Source organism: Cavia porcellus, unplaced genomic scaffold (assembly GCF_034190915.1).
Source record: "Cavia porcellus strain 051 isolate PalLab524CR breed Dunkin Hartley unplaced genomic scaffold, mCavPor4.1 scaffold_26, whole genome shotgun sequence".
Lineage (NCBI taxonomy): Eukaryota > Metazoa > Chordata > Mammalia > Rodentia > Caviidae > Cavia > Cavia porcellus.
In genome coordinates, this window is record NW_026947509.1 from 13145517 (window position 1) to 13166949 (window position 21433).

The window sequence follows — 21433 nt, forward strand, 5'->3', positions numbered from 1 at the left end:
AAAATGAAATGAGATTGAAGGAAACCATGGGGACTAGGAATGTGACCCAGTATTAGAGGTCTCGCCTGGCACACGAAGGCCATGAGTTCCATCCCCAGCACCGCAAAATTAAATAAGTAAATAAGTGGTATAGAATCTGTTTTTCTTATCTGAAAAGCATAGGTGTAATCTTTCCAGAATGTAAAATAAATTCAGTCCTTTCTTACATTCAGAATTTTCATTGTAGAATACTACTGTGTAAATACATTGCATTTATGATAATATTTACTGCTCACTCCTTAAATTCATGATGTTAAAACTTCGTAAAAACTACTTTAGGCTGGGCATGGTGATGCACGCCTGAAATCCAAACACTCAGGAGGCCGGGGCAGGAGAATCGTTGAGACCAGCCTGGGTTACAAAGTGAGCTCAAGGCCAACCTGAACTGTATGGCGAGACCCTGTCTCAATCAAGGCAAAAAAACCCCACCCAAAAACAGGAATATGAAACATAGGATACATTGCTATTTTCAGACTTTGCTATTTTGTTTTGTTTTGTTTTTTTGGTACTGGAGATCAAACTCATGACCTCACCCTTGCCAGGCAGGCAATAAGCCACTGAGCTAAATTCCTGGCCCACATCTGGTATTTTTTAATGAGTGCTTGCGAAGTAAGAAGTCTTGTCATTTTATGACAGCTCCTGATAAAACTAAGAATCTTTATTTCTTTAAAGAGAATTTTTGTTAAATATTTAACAATCGTTTATTGATTTATAACATTTCCCCTAAAATAAGTTAGGTCAGAATTATCATACAAATATCAGAATACAGCTTGGCTATCTTCCTGAATTCATTACTTGTTTTAGGTGAGTCTTCTAACTAAAGAGGTAAAACTGTATCCATAGAAGATTAAACATAAAAGCCAATTATTTTGATGCTGGTATTTTAAACCCAGAGACCAATAAATTGCAGCTACATTTCATACTATATATAAAGTTGAAAAGTTTTATAGGTAGAATCTATTTTTTTTTTTTGTTTCTTGGTCACTTTGCAACAAATTCTTTTAGCTTACATCTGGACTTATTTAAACAAAGTTATCATTGCAAAACAAAAAGGAAAGAGAATGTGCTGGTGATTACTTGTATTAACTTACACTGGGCACAGATCTTCAGTTTTTTTTTTTAAAGTGACTTATTTTAATATCTACTGGAGTTCTTTCACTGAAAACTTGAGGCGGAAGCTGTACAGATGGGTTTTATAACGCTTTTGTAAAAGCTGCCCATGTGTCAGCTGAGTGTCAGTGCTGTTTTTTACATCACCTGGTGCTTGGAGGGATATTTATGATATGATTCCCACAGGAAACCAAAGAAGAGCTCAGTGCATTCTACACTCTTGTGTTTATTTAAGGCTTATGGCAAGGAATGCTGTTTCCTCAGCAGGGAAAGAGCAATTAACCAACTCATTAATTAGGGGTGGTTTACACTTACTTTTCATTTTTAAATTTGCTGGAAATGAAGTTTTCTCCTCTCAGTTTGAGAATTAACTCTTGTCAGCAGTGTTTAATATTTTTATGATTAACAACTGAGGAAGTTTAAATGTTTTTATGCTGACAAAGAATATGACTGCATAAATTAATGAGTTTTTCATAATATAATAGAATGTATAAATCATTCTGTTAAATTATCTTTAAAATGTTCTTAGTTTGGATATTAATTTTTTTATACTTTAGACATTAATGTATGCTCATATTTTATAAAGCTTTAATGCTTATTAATTGCATGTATAGTCCTAACTTGTTAACTTGAACCATTTTATTGCACTGATTCAAAATAATTTTACAAGGTATATAAGAATTGCCATATAACTCAGTGGCGTAGTACCCATCAGGCAAGCATAAGGCCCTGAGTTCGATTGCTGGTATTTAAAAAAAAAAAAGAATTTACAAAGACCATAGTTAAGGTAGAACAGATTTGAAATCATTAAATCTAAATCCAAATTTAAGAAGTTAATTCAGCTTCATTTGTTTTGGTACCGGGAAAGAACTCAGGGCCTCATGCTTGCCAGGCAGGTACTGTGCTGCTGAGCTATATTCCCCACCCACAGCCTCATTTGTTACACAGTATGTCTGTGAAAATACAGACACATCTCATACATGCACACATACACACACGTGTATTAATATATATAATAACATATATAATGAATGAGACTTAGGATCCCAACACTTGAAATTAAGCCGTGTATGCTATTAGTAATCATCTTGTAAATGTAGAAAGAGCATTAGACTTAAAATATTTAAAATATACCTGATTATATTAAGAATATACCTGGTTAATTATATTTAAAACTTGGAAGACTTGGCTAAACTATAGTCAGATGGCTTTTACTTACTTAGCTTTTGCTTTTAAATACTCTAGGTTGTTGCTCAGATGATGTGGTTGATGGATCATATTTTTAAGTATACAAACTTCGGAATTGTTTCACTAATCCATGGAGACTTCTTTATAAGGCAGGTAAGTGATGAGCAATCATTTTCATGGTGACAGCCGTGCCACCCCATTCCTTCAGAGGATTAACTGGCGATGGGGAGGACAGCCAGCTCCGGAGGGTGGAGGAGCTTTTGCTCCGAGCTTTCATTCCCTAAACGTTTCCTTCAGTCCACATTGGAGGGTACGGCAGTAGAAAGGTGCTTATTCCAATCTCTCCTCTTCTTGGGAGGTATAGCTGAGTGAACGTTAACTCACATCTGCCACATTGCTTTCTTCTTCTTCCTAGAGAGGTGAATGGGACAAATTTTGGACGTGCTCAAAGTTCCAGGTTTTTCAAATGAAAATAATAGTAACCCCTCTCGAACAGTTGCAAGGATTAATTAATACACATGAAATATTCAGAGCAGCCCTTGGGACCTTCACTATCATTTTTGTTATGGTCATCACTATCACTACCTATATTACCTCTAGCATTTTTATTTTTTGGGCTTTGTTATATGATACAGAAAATACCTTAGTAACAAGTAGGGAGGTAAATTAATTAACATTAATAAGAAGAAATGTGGGTATGCACGGTAGGAAAAGAGTATGTCTGAGTTCTGTGAAATGAGGAAAACATTACCAGAGAAAGTGGTATTTTGACCTAAATTCTTTTTTTTTTTTTTTAATCAATACTGGGGATCAAACTCACGGCCACACGCTTGCAAGGCAGGTGCTTATGCCACTGAGCTAAATCCCCAGCCCCTTGACCTAAATTCTACAGAGTAGGTATGGATTTGATGGACGAATGGATTGGGAAGGGTCTGAAGCATAAGGCATGATTTAGTGTAGGAAGAAGAATCGTAGTCAGCCTAGGGTGCTAATGGTGTTGTATGCTTCATTTTCTTCTAATGGAAACCCAAAATACAGTATAGAAGCATTTTTATGTGTGGTAATGCCACATTTACCTAGTGTTTGTGTTAGCAGTTTAACCTGGATTGTGTGCTTTGCACGTACTTAATGTAGAGTTGGCAAATTAAGTGAAACATCTTCTCTTTTTTTTGGTCTTTTTCCTTTTTATTGGTACCAGGGATCGAACTCACGACTGCCTGCTTGTAAGGCAGGCGCTTATGCTGCTGAGCTAAATCCCTAGCCCCAAGTGAAGCATCTTCTAAGCAGCATAAATTTAGAGATAAGCTGGAAATGATTACAAAACTTCTAAGCTGTGTGAAATTAGGTCTCACAAACATGCCAGCTTTGTCCACACAGTTTTATGTATATGCTTTTGTTTGCATGCTCTGCGATTCTCTTATTTCTTCTGGACACATTCTTGCTGATGTCCTAGACAGATAGACAAACAGCAGCATGGGCTGGGGCCTCAGGAGGAAATGGTGATGGGGATTGGCCACCAGGTCGAGACACTAAGTGAACAGTGATCAGAGCGACTTAATGATGACATGAGCCCTGTGCCTCAGAGAAAGCGACTGAACGGACAGAAGCGTAGCCGGTGAGAGGGGTCAAAAAGAAAAGCTCGCCGAGTCCTTGCTTGCTGCCTGAGGTCTGGTCTCTAGTGCATGGAGCAGTTGATCCTAATGATGAGCCTCAGTTATCAAGACGAAGCCAGTATACTTTATGGGGGCAGAGTGAAAAGCTATCGACTCTGGTGTGTTTTCCTAGTTACTGCGATGTAAATTTTACACACATAAAGACTTATTTTTCAAGATACCCGAGTGATTTGTGGATTGTTTCTCAAGAGCAACATCTGCCCTCAGAGCTTAGTAGTGACGATCTAGGACATGAGGCAAAGTGAGGATGGAATAGAAAAAGTATTAATGTCTTAAAAAAATCTTCTGGACTTTGCTGCTAGACCAATTTTTGAAAAGATCTTCCAAGAATAGTAAAAATATTTCACATATAGCCTTAAAAGCTGTCTTAATCAGTTGAATTTAGTGAACTAGCTAAGAAAAAGTCTTCCTTGTTTTACATTCAGGGTATATTTAATCTGAAGAATGGAAGTATACTAATTATTTTGAGGCACTTCTACAATTGTGTTGGTTGAAACTGTTAAAAAAAAATTAGTAATCTGAGAGGAAGAACCTTTATGAACTTTGGCTGTAGCTTTGGGCCTTCCTGCAAACTTTTCTGGATCCTGGTTTTCAGTCTTTACGCCAGCCCGTTTCCTTTCTTTGCTCGAAGCTCGGATCCAGCCCATCGCAGTGCCTGGTTCCTTTAGCTTTCATGGCTTTCCCTACTGCAGCTGCATCTCCCTAGGACCCCACAGCTGACTCACCCAGCTCCCTTGATGGCCATTGCCATTGCCCCCGACTTACCTTCTGTAGTTCTCCTGTGGGAGGAGCTAGTGGGTTTTTCAAATGTGAACATTATGACACTTTGTTGTTGAGAGCTATCCAGTAATTTCTTGTCCAAAACTACCCATGTACAAAGTTCTTCTGTTTTCTTTTTTTGGTACCAGGGATCAAACTTATGACCACACGCTTGCAAGGCAGGTACTTATATCACTGAGCTAAATCCCTGGCCCTGCCCAAACTTCTTTTGATGTGGTCTCTGCCTTCTCTCAGTGCTTTCTGATCACTGACACCTGCCACGCTGGCCTTGTACTCTTATTTGAATGTGCCAAGCTTGTTCCCATCTCTGGGCCTTTGCCCATTTGTTCCTGTCACTTATAATCTGACTTTTTTCTCTCACAGATGTCACTTGGTCAGTGCAGTTTAGGGAACTGCACCCAGGGCCTTCACGTTGAACTATATCCCTGGCTTTTTTCATATTTTTTTTTTATTTTGAGATGATCTTGTCATGTTGCCCAGACTGAGCCCACACTTGCTGTCCTCCTGCCTCAGCCTCCCAAGAGTGCTGGGCTTATAGGTGTGTGTCTGGACAGCTGACTTCCTTCCTAATACATAGCTCCTGTTGAGTTTGTGCTCCATGTTTATCACTTGCCAGGCTAGGATAGCAGCGCTTGGAGGACCTCCTGTTACTCTGCTGTCTCTAGAGTGTGGGGCAGTGCTTGGTAATTATCACTGCTCATTGCATAGTCATTGAATTGAAATGATTGTACTTGCCAGGCCATCACAGCAACTTGTGTCCTTCAGAAAAAAAAGTTTGTCTAAGTGGTACTAGCATCTGAGTTCTGTAAATGGATTTTAATTTAGAAGTGGTTATTACTGTATTTGAGTTGGGTTTGGCTTTTTTGAGACAGAGTTGCTTTTTAGTGCAGGCTGCCCTTGAACTCACTGCCCACCCCACGCTGGTCTCAGACCTGCAGAGATCTTCCGACCTTAGCCTCTCTGGTATGGGATTACAGGTGTGCACCAATATCCCAGTTATTATCATTGGTAATCTTACTGCCGATTTTTATTTCCTGTGTACCTGTCCTGACTGTGTGTCTAACTTCTAGGGAAAATCTCATCGTGACCAACAGCTGGTGCTTCTCAAGAAGCACCTGGAAAATAATTACAGAAGCAGAGATCGAAAATGGATTGTTTTGTTCCCGGAAGGGGGCTTTCTCAGGAAGAGAAGAGAAACAAGTCAGGCATTTGCCAAGAAAAATAACTTGCCATTTCTTACACATGTTACCTTGCCAAGGGTTGGGGCAACACAAATTATTTTGAGTGCACTTGTAGCACGACAGGAAAATGGAAGTCCAGCAGGAGGAGATGCAAAAGAACTAGGTATGACGGTTTTTAACGTTTGTTTGTTCTAAATGAAAGGTAAATTTTTGTTCTTTTTTTATAGTTTTGTTAGAACTAACATTCCGGGAAAAGATGAAACTAAAATTTTTTAATTTATCATTTATCAAAATTTTTTTTTGCTTTTAACACAGAAAATAATTTAGCTTGGCTATATTTAGTAAGACTCTTAACATGTTAATAAATGATCCTGTTATTCATTCACAAATGATATTGTCAGAGGATAATAGTCTGTAGTATAGGCTGAGAAACTTACTGTAGCATCGTTTATAACAACAAAAAATTAGTAACAGTGAAAAGAGAGAATGGATAAATCATTACCAGATATCCAGACAGCAGGCTACAGCACAGCTGCTGTTGGTGGGGCAGAGTGCTGTGCTGTGCCGGTCGCAGGGCAGGGCCCAACAGCCTGGGTGAAAACTGTACGAGCTCAAGTCTGTGCGTGGAAGCCCCAGGGTACAAGCCCGGGGGAGAACCCGAGTGTGAGCAGTGACAGTTCCTTTGAGTTGTAACACGAGTGGTTGCCTCTGTTTCTTAATGCTGTTGTGAATCGTCCAGTTCCTTAAATGATAAGTGTGTGTTACCTTTATAGCTGGGAGAAAGTAAGCCACACTCAAAGGTACAGCTTTCCCGAGAGGGCTTAGTGAGAAGACAGAAGAGCCTCACTAGACCTGTTTCCTTATTCACATTTTGCTATTTTAATATTTTCAAACTAAGGAAAATTGAAAGGAGTGGCTCTCAACTGTGCTTGTAAACAGTAAAAAGAACAGAAGGGGAGATGTAGCCCGGGAGGCTGCACCGTGTCTTCCTTTCATTGTTTCTTTCAAGCAACTGCTCGACTAGCTTCCATGCCCTTTCCTCATCTACTTAAAAGAAAAATTGAGTCTTTTAGTAGAAAAGGAAAGTTGTGAGTCGCTGCAGTCTACAAAGATACCACCGGAGCAGTGTGGCCGAGCCACACAGGGCTCCTCCAGCGCTCCTGGTGGAGAGAGCAGTGGCTGAAGCCGTCTGCCTTTGACCTGCCTCCTTCACTCTGGCCGTGTCATGGAGATTGTCAGCATATATGGGAACCCGTTTGTCCTGTGCTTTACTGATTTTCTTCTCTAGGGTTTCATATTTTACACTTTAGTTCCTTTAGAATTCAGACTCACCAGCATTTTACCCCTGTGGAACACAAGTCGTGCCCGTGTGGTTGTTTTGGGATGCATACACTTATCAAGGTTAAGTTCTGTTTGATTAACCTCAATAGTGTTGGTATCTTTTTATGTTTGCATTATGATCTAGCAGGTACTAAACTGAACCATTGTGATTCCTTCTCCCATCGTTCATTATGAAACTTTCAAACTTACATGAATATTGAAAGAATTTTACAGCAGTATCAATGAGCTGATCAACTAGTTTCTGTAACACTTTATATTTTCTCATACTATCATATCTTTTCTGTGGAAGATCTTCTATCTACTTCTCCATCATCTTTGAATTTTAATGCATCTCAAAATAGTATACTTCACTCCTAAACATTTCTGCATATATATCATTGATATCTTGTTAAACTCTGCCCCTTAAATACTGCAATTTTTTTAAAGTAATTTTTTTAAAAGCTGGATATGGCTTTAAAGCTGGATGTGGCTTTACAAGCTACATGTTTGTAACCTCAGTAGTTGGGCATTGGAGGCAGGAGGATCACCATATTCCAGCCGTCCCGGAACATGCTAAGACCCTGTCTCAATAAATGAATGAGTGAGTGAGTGGTATTTTTTTGAAATTTACTTTCACAGATTTTTTTCTTCCCTTCAGAATGGTATTCTAACGTCCTTAAAGAAATTAAGGCTAGTGTTTAAGTACTTGACAAGCAAAGGTATTTTACTGTTGATTCCTAATGTGAATTTTGACTTAGGCTTGAAAGTGAGTTACTTGTTTTTAGGAACCTCCTAGATGCTTGGAGCACAGAATAGCCTGTTACTCTTTCGAGTGGCTATCATCGTTCTCCGTGAGGATTCTTTTTTCAGTTTTTGCCTAACATTTTCCTGTGTGCTGGGAACAAATCCCATGCACAAAGGATGAAGCTAAATAAACTCTGCTCCTCTTTACAGCAGTAGTTCCTTGTGTTGCCTTCCAAAGGACAGAAAGACTTACTGTTTCACTTGTGTGTAACTTGCTGGAACTGGGAGTTTCTTGCTTTTCAAACAAGAGGAGGAACTGAAAAAAAAATGTCTAAAAGATGCTTAATTTTACCACCATGTTCCAGTATGTATTAATGTTTCCCAAATACTACAGATCTTTGTGTTAGTATTATGTTTAGTGAATGTTCTGGTTTTGCTTTGAAGTCTATTTTTTCTTTTTGTGATGTAATGTTTAGCTTTTGATCTTTTCATAGGCCTATTTTTATAGGAAGATAAAATATAAATTAGACCTTGACAGCACATAGCTGTGCTGAATACTGAATGCTCTGTATTCAGTAAGAAATAGTGCTCTGTCATTTGAGTTGAAATCCAGCCATTTTATGACAGACTGAGAAATCCCTGATCCCCTCCTAAATACATTATGGGACCCAAGCACATAGTTCATCTTGCTCTCTTCACAGTAGAAGGTACATTGGTAAGCTTTACACTGTTCAAGTCACGTGTACTGTGTTGTTGCATGGAAGAATTGATCAACTTTAAGCCATTTTGTTTTTTGTTTTCAGAGAATAAATCACAAGGCCTCCAGTGGATAATAGATACAACCATAGCTTACCCCAAAGGTGAGCTGTTAGATATTCAAACCTGGATCCTCGGATACAGGAAACCAACAGTCACACATGTACATTACAGGTGAGAATTCTACATTAGAACTTATTTGTGCCCAGCCACCTACCTCAGGACAGTGTGCATGTTTTAATGCTTAATTTTTAATCTGACAGTGAAAATAGTTGGCGTGATTTGTATTTGCACGGAATAAAAAATCATTCTCGTGTAGAATTTTTAGTGTGAAAGTATCATTTGTAGTAGCTATTGTCACTGAGAAGGATCTCTAAAAGTGACATTCTAGAGGCACTATGATTATTTGATTGCCTGACTCCTTTGAATAAAAGTAACTAAAAGGCAAACATCATAGATAATACTTACTTGGGGTAAGTAGATGTGTATTAATAGAAATGGAATTTGCTTTGATAATTATAAATCTCCCATAAGAGTTTCTGAGTGATTAGATTGATAACTTAGAAATTTTTAGTATTTTAATATATCTGTCTTACATAAGCAACAGCAAAACATTTATTGAGCATCTGTTCAATGCGAGGTCTTTGAGATTTTTTTAATGTAGTGTTAGGGAACGTGGCTCTTGTCAGTGTGTGAATATATCTCTATCAAAGCATGGCATGATTAGGCCTGTATAGATTTGATCACAAATTTGGCTGTTTAGCTTGCTCTGTTTCCTAGTGAAAGATGGCAGGTGTCTTACAAATGTGAGGAATTGGTCCACTTTCTCACTTTTTATTTTAACCAATAATTTATAAATAATCAGAGAATATAATCATAAGGAATCTTAGAAACTGAAGAATTAGTGAATTTTTTGCAAAATTACTTTACCAGAAACAAAAATAAACTCTTAAAAGTCACTTAAGTAGAGGTGCTTAACCATGGGCCTCACGGGTGGACCTCAAGAATTTTTTATCCAAATCGATATATAAACTTTTATGTTTGGTAGCTTTTTTACAGAGACGTTCATAACTTTCACTCTCAAAATATTCATGACAAAAAGATTAAAAACTCCTGACTTAAAAAAAGAGAAAAAAAAACTCCTGACTTAGAGATCAAGAACAAATTACAGATGAGAAATACTTAGTTCGATTCAGACAAATACTTCTATTTATGAAAATGAAACTTTTCAGAAATACGTTTCCTTATAAAAAACTTTATTACCAAACATAGAATAACAAAGAAAAGTTCATTGGGTTAAACTAATGGAAATTAAATTATAATTTAGAATCTTAATCCAAAATACTCTTTAAAGCCAAGCATGGTGGTGCACATCTGTAATCCCAGCACTCAGTAGGCTGAGGCCAGAGGATCATTGTGAATTCAAGGCCAGCCTGGGCTATGTAGCAAGACCTTGTTTCAAAAGTCAAAAACAAAAACAAAATACTCATCAAAATATACATTATGCCTGGTTACGTATAGGTACTCATTCGTGTCTACCTATAGGAGTCCTGGACACGGGAGGAGACTTCCCGGAATTTTCAGTAGAGACCCTTGTCTGGCCAGTGTTAGGGAAGACGAAGGACCTGCATTCAGGTAGGAAGAGGGGAGCACAGGAGCACAGAGGTGGCCTGGTGTAAGAGCCAGCAGGGAACAAAGGCCATGTGCTTAGTGTGGACAGGCCAGCACCTCTGCAGGGTCAGGGCATCAGAGAGATGGAGAAGGAATGCCTGGTCTTAGTTCTGACTTGGTGTTTGTTTGACTATATTTTTAATTTTTTTTAAAATTTTATTTAAGGAGAAAAAGAAAAAAAGCAGAAAAAGGGTACAAGTTATACAGAATTTCAGAAAAAAAATAAACAGTAGGAAATCACTAGTTAATGGATTACATATTGTCATCTTAGAAATATTTGTTCAAGTTACAAAATTAAAGCTTATATAGTGGACATTCAAACAGTGAGACCAAACAGTTCTGTTCAATGATCCAACAAAATTCAGTAATATCATTGTCTATCTTATACACTTAAATATACATGCAGTTATATCATCTAGAGCACTTTCTTTTCCTCTCTTTGTACAATGACTATTACACATTTTGGGTTTTATTGCTCCCACAGTTCTTATTACTTTTTTTGGAAGAGAGTAAAACCAAATGTGACATAACAGAACAGAGTCGGTCAAATCAAAAGGGTGGACATAATAGATAATGCAAAAACATAATACAAGGTGATCAACAATGGTTACCAATGAATAGAGTTGCCTATATCATCAGTTATAATAAAATTGAACAAAACAGTAAAGAATGAAACCAACAAAACTAAAACATTGGAGACATTACAGGTCTTCAAAAGTAGATAATAGTCAACCAGAATGGGCGTCATAATGAATCCCACTATCATCACAGCTGTTGCCTAAACTTTCGAACCTGGTACTATCAAGCAAAACAGAATAGAGGAACTTCAGTCAAAACAAGATGGTGAAAGCAATACAGGGCTTCAAATCAAGTTAATAGTAAATCAAAGTGGGTTACTATAATATATCCTACTATTTTAAAATTTATTTTTCCCTTAATTAAAAGGATAAAAATAAAAAAGTAAATAATGAAATGGAGATTGAGATAAAAGAGGGGATAACAACAAAACAGTGCAGATCAAAACATAACCATTTAAGCAAAATAGTGTTTCACCACAAGATAATCCCGACATAAAAGTAGTTACCATATTGTCTCTTTCCTTGAAATCTTTGACTATAACTTCATATACTGTAGCATCAAATATATCAAAACAATGTAAAACCATTCAAGAGAATGACAGTATTACAGGGTATTTAGAATCAACTAACAGAAAATGAACAATGGTTTCTGTATAATCTCCTTGTCTATAAAAGTTTTTGTTTATACTATCACATATAATAAGATCCAATAAGATACAACATGTTAAGACCAATGGAGACAGAAGAATAAAAGCTTGATGAGACTTCAAAACAAGATGATACTAAATCAGCATTACCTATTATGACGTTGTTTTCTCCAAAATAGCTGTCTGTCATTAGTTGTCAGTTTGTCTTCTTCATTTTGTTTTCTGCTCCATTCATTGTGGCCTCTCTGCCGCTATTGCTGGATTCTTCGTATTTTTCTTTTTTAGAATATCCTGCAGTATTCTCTGTAGAGTTGAATTGGTGGTTGCATATTCCCCTAGTTCCTTTTTATCCTGGAAGCACCTTGTTTTTCCATCAATTTCCAGGGATAGTTGTGCAGGATATATCAATCTTGGCTGGAGGTTATCTTTCAAAGCTTGAATTATTTCCCCCCACGCTCTTCGTGATTTGATGGTTTGTGCTGAGAAGTCTGCTGTAATTCTGATGGGTGTTCCCTTGTAAGTGATCCTTTTCTTGTCTCTGATGGCTTTTAATATTCTGTTCTTATATTGGATTTCTGGTATTTTGATTATTATATGCCTGGGTGTAGCTCTGTTTGGGTTGTAGGTGGCTGGGGTCCTGAATGCTTCATATATCTGAGTATCTTTACCTTTTGCTAAATTAGGAAAATTCTCGTGGATTATTTCTGCGAATAGCTTTTGTAGTTCATTTGTTTGTGTCCCTACCTCTTCTTTTATGTTCTTAATTCTTAAGTTATAGATCCTCTGTATTATTGCTGTTTGTTTCTTTGTTATTTTTAAGAAGTTTTTCATTTCATTCTCCCATATTACAAATCTGGCCTCCAGTTCAGATAATCTGTCCTTAGTTTCTTTTAAGCTGTTATGCCAGTTTTCGATAAGAGTTTTTAGTTTCTTGGTAATCTCTTTGAACCTGCTTCACGTATTCTATGCTTTCTCTATTTTCTCCATCAAACAATTCTCCCCTCTTTTTCTGTTCTTCCATTCCACCATCTGTTTTTTCTTGGGTGGTGGTTAGCATTTCTCTAACTATTCTGCTTATGTCTAGCTTCAGGTCATTAATAACTTCATTCCTGAACTTGTCTATGAGGCTCTGGAGATAGTGCTTTATATCTATTGGTGCTGTGTCTGCTGTTGCCTCTTTCTCAGGATTGGGGGCCGAGGACCCTTTCTTGTTGCTGCCTCTTCGCATATTCTGTGTTCCTTATATATGCAAGCATATATAGGAGGCCCAGCTTCCTTCCCTGTTGGCCACAGTCAGTTTGAATTGCGCCGGTTAGGTGTTCCCGCCCACCACAGCGCACCAGGGAGTTACGGACCTGGCAGCCTATGCAAGGCCTGCCCCTCCAGGTCACCTTCAGGAGCTGGGACCTGGGTTGTGCTAGCCTACTGGGTCTCAGCCAGCAGCGTCACATAAGCTAGGCACTGCTCACCACTCCCGCTTTTGAGGGGGGATATGTGACTGAAGTCACTACAGCGCCCTGTTCCGGCAAGTCTGCCCAGCCCCAGAATGGCCTCTGTTGGAGCCTCTTAGACTGTGAAAGAGTCCCAGTTTCTCTCACTCACCATAGGTCGATGCACGGCTCCCCACCCATCCCGCTCTCAACTCCGTTCACTGATTCCCGTTCTCAAAGCTTTTGCACATCTCTCTCCCTGCCAAGCTGATTCAGACGCAGCCGTGGCAGCAGGAAACCCAAATCGTGGCTTCCAATGGCGCCGGCTCCAGCTTGCATGCTGAGGCTTTATCTGTTCCTGGTATAGCACCAGGATTGCATTCCCAGTTGGTTTCTCTCAGCCCAGTTCATTCTTGGGTCAGCAGGGCATATCTCCTCTTGCTTAGGATTCCTCACTCCGTACCATTCCTGGATTCTAAGCTGGGTCTCTCAGAGAGCCTCCGTAGCTGCTGCTATCTGTCCGCCATGTTCTCCCGGAAGTCCCATTTTAAAATTTTTAAACGATGTTTCTGATTAAAATAGAAGTCTTTAAACAACACTAGAAATAGTAAGAGTGAGAGAGAGAGTGTGTGTGTGTGTGTGTGGTGTAAATAGCTAGGGCTAGATCCCTCTCACTCTTAATGTGAGGAGGTTGGCAAGAAAAACTGAACCGAGTCAGCTGCTTCAGGTGGGGAATGATTGTTGTCTGGAAAGTGTAAAGAGCTTGGAAAACAGTTTTGCTTACTGTTGCCTTATCTTCACCTATAGACAAATTTGAAAACTATTTATGAGTGAATATTTTCCTGCAGTTAATCACCGTTCATTACTGTGTTATTCTTAAGAACAATAGCCAACTTTTAAAAAATACTACTGCGCTCATTCCTAAGGAATTTAACTGAAGTGGTCAGTACTGACTATGGTATAGATAGACAAGTTAGTACTGTTGCTTATTTTCTCAATCTAGCCTTGAAGAATATGACATATTGGAGTCATCAAATAATTACCCCAATCTGTTCAGCCTAACGTCCCCTTAGAATATGTCATGTATTTTAATTTCCCCATTAAAAGATACGGCTGGTAGGACATTGTCATGAAGTGAGCTACATGGACCCTAGAACACTCTTGCAGTTTAAAAGGTAATCACTTTAGATCAGACCAGAGCATCTTTGGAGGGCAGTAATTAAGTCAAGCACGATTCTAAGAGCGTTGAATCTGTAGTAGTAAGTTTCTGTGTGTTTGATCAGCTTGGGGCCTGTTTTAGATAAGTTTTGTGGACTTCCAGTCCTAGCAGGACACCTTGGTGCCCGCTGGGGGCCTCAGACGCACCTGGGATGGCTGGTGTTCTGTTCTTTACCTCAGGGCCACCCAGGAAGCAGCACAGCTGGTGTCATTTATATACTTCACATTCTTGAGTGGCTGGAGCATTTTAAATTTCCATAATATTTTTCTTTTCTCTTAGAAATTATAGTCAAAGTTACACAGTAAGTTGCACTAACGGCTCCATACCTCGCTGAAACAAACATAATATGACACAGAGGTTCCTGAGCAAAAGTGATACTTTCTCTACAGTGACTGCCCTTGTTAATTATGTTTTTCAAAAACATTTTTTAAGCAATAAAAAGAATACTGTATCTAGATAACTAGCATGTGCAACAGTGTTTTTGCAGGTTCTAGATTCCTGTACTGGGTGCTTAGGAAAAAGCACAAAACTATAGTCACTTTTTTCAGCTGCTTGAATTCACTTCTTGATTCTTTGCCCTATGCTGACTTTCAGGATTTCTGCAGATATGAACCCTGAACATACATGTTATATATAAAATACAAATGTTAAAATAACACGTAGAAGAGAAAGTAAACGTTTGTGACAGAATTATAAACTAGGTCCTTTCTTAAAAAGCAGTTGGTGGTATCACCATTTAAAATCGGAACTTTCAGGAGGTGTTGGAGCTCAGTCCATAGAGAACTTGGGGCAAACAGAGATTACGCACCCAGACCGTTCAGCTAGTGAGCCCCGTGGTCGCAGGGCTCTGAGGCGCCTGTCTCAGACTTCGGTGGTGAGGGGTTGCCCTGACTCTCATGACGGCGTTGTTGTGAGCACTAATCAGTGTTCTAGGGGGGGTAAATGTTTTAAAACTACAAATGCTTTACAGATACAAACTCTTCTTATTACCATATGTAAGCATCCAGCAATTATTGATAATGCAGTCTTTATAAATCAGCATTTACCGTATGTTGTGTCTCAGCTGCTTACATACAACTTGCAGAGAAAAGATGTCTTTTCATTGTTTCCCAGTGCTACTTATATTTTATTAGTTGGCCTACATTACATTATTGAACTTTTTCAAAAATAAAGCTTTTTTAAAAAAGAAAAAAACTAAAGTTTAACTGTGGGAAATATTAGAGAGTAAAATATTTCCCCCCCCCCTTGCATTTTTTTTGTCAAGCTAGAAGACCGCTTTATTCCTGTTGAGAAAGTAGTGGGCACACAAAGTAGTACTACTTGTTTAATCAGAGAATTAAGCATGATTAGATTTTAATTGCAGGGAAGAGTGGTTATGACAACAGTAGAATTGTCTGCTTCACTCCAGATTAGGACAGTGACTCAGAGATGATAGGCTTTTTGTACAGAAGTAGCATATGCTTTCATTTTTAAAATCTGGAGAAAAAGTGTAACCCAAATGTAGTAGGATAGATTCTTAAAAGCTTTTGCTTTTGCATGTAATCTGACAAGGGCCTTCAGTACTGTGGAGAGGCAGTCATGAGGGACTTTGGGTAAGATTTTCAGTGTGAGGTGGATTAATTCAGAAAAGGGATGTTTAACTTACGTTTTAAGACAAATATGCTAACTAGCAGGCATACACAGATGTTGACATTTTGTCATATTTACTTCAGAGCTTTTTAATTAACAAGAAATTATATGCCATTTCAAGTTAGTCAGATTTACAAAAATTAGGTGATGACTTTGACATACGCGTAGGAAAAGCACGGTTCCCTATCTTAATTTGGAGAACACTATTAAGACTGGATCTGTATAGTGAGACTGATTGTCAAAGGACGAGGGGGAAACTTGTTTATGAGAAAAATTACTAATGCTTAAAAGCAGTATAACATTTAGTAATGATACGTATATGTATGTATTTATGATTAATACATGATTTTGGTTTTGCCTTCTGCTTTTACCTTTCATTCCACAAAATAACACAATGTTAAGATGACAATAGAAGATGTAGTTGCTATCATTTCAGAAATAGTTCTCTCTCCAAAATTTTTTTTCATAGAAAATCTCCTGTACTTAGAGCCCCATGACCTCTTAACACCCCTTCCACAGCTGTCAACTTGTGGTCAGCATTGGTTTTTTTCTGTGTTATTTCCCAGACTCTAATGGAGTCTCTTGAAGCATTTCTCATTTCATTTATGAAAATTTCACGGTATACTCTCTAAAATAAAAAAGCATAAAAGACTTGGAAAGAGGAACTGTATTCCTAGAAGGAAAAACTCATAAAGATAATGTTTCTTCCAAATAAATCTATAGATTTATTGTAACTCCACTCAGAATCCAGGACAGTTTTTCAGGAAATTTGACAAAATGGTTCAAGAAGTCATTTAACAAATGAAAAGCTAAAATAGTTTTGAAAATGAACAAAACAGAGGAATTCTTTCTACCAGATACCAAAATTTAGGATAATTAAAATGTTTTATTACAGGGGCAGCCCTCAGTCAATGTAAAGTTAGAAAATTGAGATCTAGATTTATTTGCTAACTCATGTATGATTTGGGTTTTTTTTCCTCTTTTTTTTTTTATTTCAAGAGAGAAGAAAAAAAAGAAAGGACATTAAAAAAAACAATGCAGTAAAAGGGTACAAATAATACAGTATTTCAAGAAAAAAATATATACAGTACGAAATCACCAATTAATAGGTTACATATTATCTTCCCAGAAACAGTTGTCCATATCACTAAATTAAAGGATATAAAGTGGATATTCATACAGTGAAATTGGAGACAGTTCCATTCAATGATCCAATAAAAGCTCAGTTATATGGTTTTCCATCCTACATACTTGAACATACCTGTGGTTATATCCTTTAGTCCACCTTACTTTCCTCTCTTTTTTACAGTAACAATTAGACTTTTAGGGTTTATTACTCTCACGGTTCTTATTACTTTTTTGAAGAGAATAAAACCAAATGTGACTAAGCAAAACAGAGTCAGTTAGAACAGAAGGGTGGGCATAGCACGTGATGCAAAAATAGAATACCAGGTGATCAAAAGTGGTTACCATTGTGCCTCTTGCTATTTTTAAATTGAGTTGTCTATATCATCAGGTATAATAGAATTGATCAAAACAGTACAGAACAAAACCAATAAAACCTACACTGAAGACCTTACAGGACTTCAAAAAAAGGATAATAGTCAATCCATATTGGGCATCATAGTATATCTTATTGCCTTCAAAGTGATTGCCTATACCCTCAAACTTGATACTATCAAACAAAACAGAATATATAATAATCAGACAGAACAAGGTGGGGAGAGCAATACTGGGGTTCAAGTCAGGTTAATAGGACAACAAAAAAGTTACTATAACATGTCCCGTTATTTTTAATTTAGTTTTCCCTTAATTAAAAAAATGAGAGAAAATAGATTAATTTTTAAAAGGGGGGGAGATTGAGGTAAGAGAGGACATTGTAATAGAGCAATGCAGGGCAGAACCGAGCAATTCAAGCATCATTGTGTTTCACCACCAGATAATCTAACATAATAGTAGTTGCCATAGTGCCGCTTTCCTTAAATTATTTCAGTGTAACTTTGCATGCTATAATATCAAGCATATCTAGACAGTGTGAAGCCTTTCAAGAGAATGCAAGAATTACAGGGTATTTAGAACCTGCTAATTGAAAACGAACAATGGTTTCTGTATTATCTCTTTGCCTATGAAGAATTTTGTTTATACTATAGCATATAGTGAAATATAGTAAGATACAACATGTTAAAACCAGTGGAAACAGATGTACTACAGCTTGATGGGACTTCAAAACAAGATGATATTAAATCAGCACTAGCTTTTATGTTGTGTTGCTTTCTTCAAATTAGCTATTTGTGCTATCATAGATACTAACATCGAACAACCTGGTTAAAACCATTGCGGTTAATGAGTGAAAACATTGTATGGCTTCAAACCAATAACTCATGTATGATTTGAATAGACATCAAATGTCAGTGGAGTAAAGAACTATTCCGTTATTAACTGTAGAACCACTGACTCACAGCATGGAAGAAAATAAAATTAAAATTAATGTAAATGGAGTTTTCAGCTGGGCATAGTGGTACACACCTATAATCTCTGCATTTGGGAAGCCGAGGCAGGAGGATTGCTGCAAGTTAGAGGGCCTGGGCTCCGTAGTGAGTTCAAGGCCAGCCTCAGCTACATGGTGAGACCCTTTCTCAAAAAAAAAAAAAATTAAGTTTCAAGTGGATACTGTAGTGGTTAAGCATAACTTTCACTGATGATCACTGTTCATCTTTTAGTTACCTAAAAAAATGAAAGGGCTACCTAGGTTATTTTGCCCAAACTTTTCATCTAACTTACTCAGAAAAAGTGAGGAAAAACTTATGTCAGAGAAATATGTGTACATAGAAAGGAAGAATATGGTAAAGTTAAATAGAAGAAAATAAATATTTGCTAAATCTCAGTTTAGCATATATGTGAATTTCTTGTATTATTCCTGTAACTTTTAACCTGAAATGATTTCAAATAACAATTTTTTAAAAGCCTGTAGACATATGGAAAGTATAACAGTCTCTCAGGCCCAGATGCCAGGGTCAAATTTGCTTCCTGGGTAGTTAACTTTGGTCACTCAGCAAGCCCTTGGTACACGTCTTATTGTGTGCAGGATGTAGAAGCATGTATCAGATACATAAATATGTGCAGGGTGTGTGAGTGCGTGTCAGCTGTGTGAGGACGTCTGGGATGTGTGAGCGTGTGTTGGCTGTGCAGGGGTCCAGGATGCATGAGTGAGTGCCTCGTTATTTATGTGCTCAGGTGGCTCCTGGTTTGTTACCGCCCTGTCTGTTGCAAGGAGCAGGGTGCGGGGTCTCCGGCCAGGGTTGCCCTGGACTGAACCACTGCAGATGCAGACGTGATGCTCTCTCAAGACAGTGTCTTGTAACTTGATTATCTCCTGTAACAAGAGTTCGCTACTGGTAAAGCCTTTGAAAATGTTTGCGTTGGTTTATTCCCTGTGTTAAGAAGGTAAAAGTTAATGTTTGAGTTTTAAATTCTGTTTTGAAATAACTGACTTTTAGAAAACAAAAATTTTTGAATGGTTCTAGGGGAAGCCATTAAACGTTTGTACGTTGAGGATTAGTTCTGGGCAGCTTACCTCAGGACGGTGGCCAAGAGGCAAGCTTGTGGGAGGTCCTGGAATACTGAGTTTGACAGTATCTCTTCTCTTCTGTGAATCTCCTTTTGGTAACAGGCGTTTCTGGAATTGGAGTTCTTGTCCTGCTCACCTGGCAGTGTCACTGGCCTGAGCTGTGGCATTGCTGAGAGTCTGCATGTGGCCCCTCCTAGAGATCTGTGCTATTCCAGCACTGTCAGTTTAATTCAGGTCGGCACACTTGAGTTTCCACCAAAGACCGGACACTGGCCTCTGGTTCGGGGGCTCAGAGATGATGAGCATAGCACAGCCTGGTAGAGAAGATGGACTCAAAATCAGTGGGCGCTAACAAGGGTGCCAGGCCTGATTGCAAAAGACAGAGTTGGTGCTGAGAAGGCATTTTAATACCCAAGAGGAAGACAGCTCTGAGAAAGCCACATCCTCATTCTCCTAGTCGGAGCGCATGGAGTACATTTTCCATGGATGCTCAGGAGAAAGTGGTGGTCACATGTTTATGGACTATGGAAGCAAATGCAAAGCAACACAGTGGGAAGGGTGGGTCTGGGAAGTAGGAATTTTAGAAGGGAGCTATTGTTTTTATCATTTACCTGGCAGTATGCTTTGACTTTTAAAAGCAATGTGCACATTTTTAAAAATTTTAAGTCCACTCATGCTCTTAGGTCAAACTCAAGTAATAACTTTTTCTTATAACCTATGCCTTAGGTGAACAGGCACTTTCTTTCATGAAACTCACAGCTTAGTTCTGCAGACACCTTGTATGACTCTGGGGGAGGAGAACGATAGTAGGAATTGAACCCAGCTACTTCCCTGGCCTGTTTAGTTTTTATTTTGAGGCGAGATCTCACTGAGTTGCTGCACAGCCCAGGCTGGGCTTGACCTTGCAACCCTTCTGCATCAGCTTCCTGGAGTGCTGGGATTCCATGCATGTTCCCCCACGCCCAGCTTCCAGCTTCAGTGGACCATTTCATATTCTGATTGTTTACTTTTCTTATTTCTCTGCCAGGCTGTTAGCCTTTTGAAAACAGCAATGCTTTATCTTGGAATTTGCTTGAATGCTTAGTTCATTACATGTAGTCCCCATAATTGAATTGAGGGCTTAGTCATATTCTTTGTTGACTTGTGTTTTGAAGTCTTGGTGGCTTAAAAATTCAAATGCTCTAGCATGAATATAGAGAGTGCCATCTGCCAACCATTATTTTTAAAGTACAGTTTCATCTAGTGCTCTTAAATTGGAGTCTATGGATGGTATTGGTAGAATAATGTGTATTCAACTTTAGATTACTGATGATGGGAAGTTTTGCTTTTCATAAAACTCAGAGCCAGCTCTTTGGATAGCTGTAGATATCATAAAGGTTTACTTCTGATATGCATAGATTCATTTCTTTAAATTTCACAAGAACTTCTCTAAATCAATTCCAAGAGAACTGGCATCCAGTGTGTTTGGTCCTTCGCCATAGGAAGGGATTACTCATTTGAATATTTTAATCCCTTGGTGACCAAACAATCTGAGACACAGAAGAGGGCTGCTCTCGAGACTCAGCATTAGCTCCGTCCTGCTGTTGTGAGGCAGTGGAATATCTGCATGGTTCAAGGCTGCTGTGCGTGGGTTCCAGTCCAGCCCCACCCCTGCTTACCCACCGCTGTTTCAGCTGCTCCACCAACTCACCATGTTCTTTCGAGAGTTCTACTCGTAAACTGATTTTCTGTGAACCAAAACTAAATCTTACATAGTAAGATACATGCTTCAGGTATTATCTGATGTGCCGCAGCACGGTTTCATCCCTAAAAAGAGGGCCTATTTTGTGCTACACTGGGCTATGACCTTCGCAGACCAGGGAAAACTTCATGGATGATTTGTAGTGGGCCTGCATGAAAG

At 38.4% G+C, this 21433-nt stretch overlaps 1 protein-coding gene across 6 annotated transcripts in view; it reads left to right on the plus strand.

Moving 5' to 3' along the window:
* The window catches only part of Lpgat1 (lysophosphatidylglycerol acyltransferase 1), a 73998-nt gene that overhangs the window by 37677 nt on the left and 14888 nt on the right, over positions 1–21433 (plus strand). For 4 of the 6 annotated variants that reach the window (XM_063236744.1, XM_063236746.1, XM_063236745.1 and 1 more), the window contains 4 exons: positions 2395–2490; positions 5861–6134; positions 8839–8965; positions 10337–10426. In XM_063236744.1, the coding sequence (XP_063092814.1) occupies positions 2395–2490; positions 5861–6134; positions 8839–8965; positions 10337–10426 (587 nt within the window). The remainder of the gene's footprint in view (positions 1–2394; positions 2491–5860; positions 6135–8838; positions 8966–10336; positions 10427–21433) is intronic. The other 2 variants (XM_003474222.4, XM_013157561.3) reach the window with 1 other exon arrangement.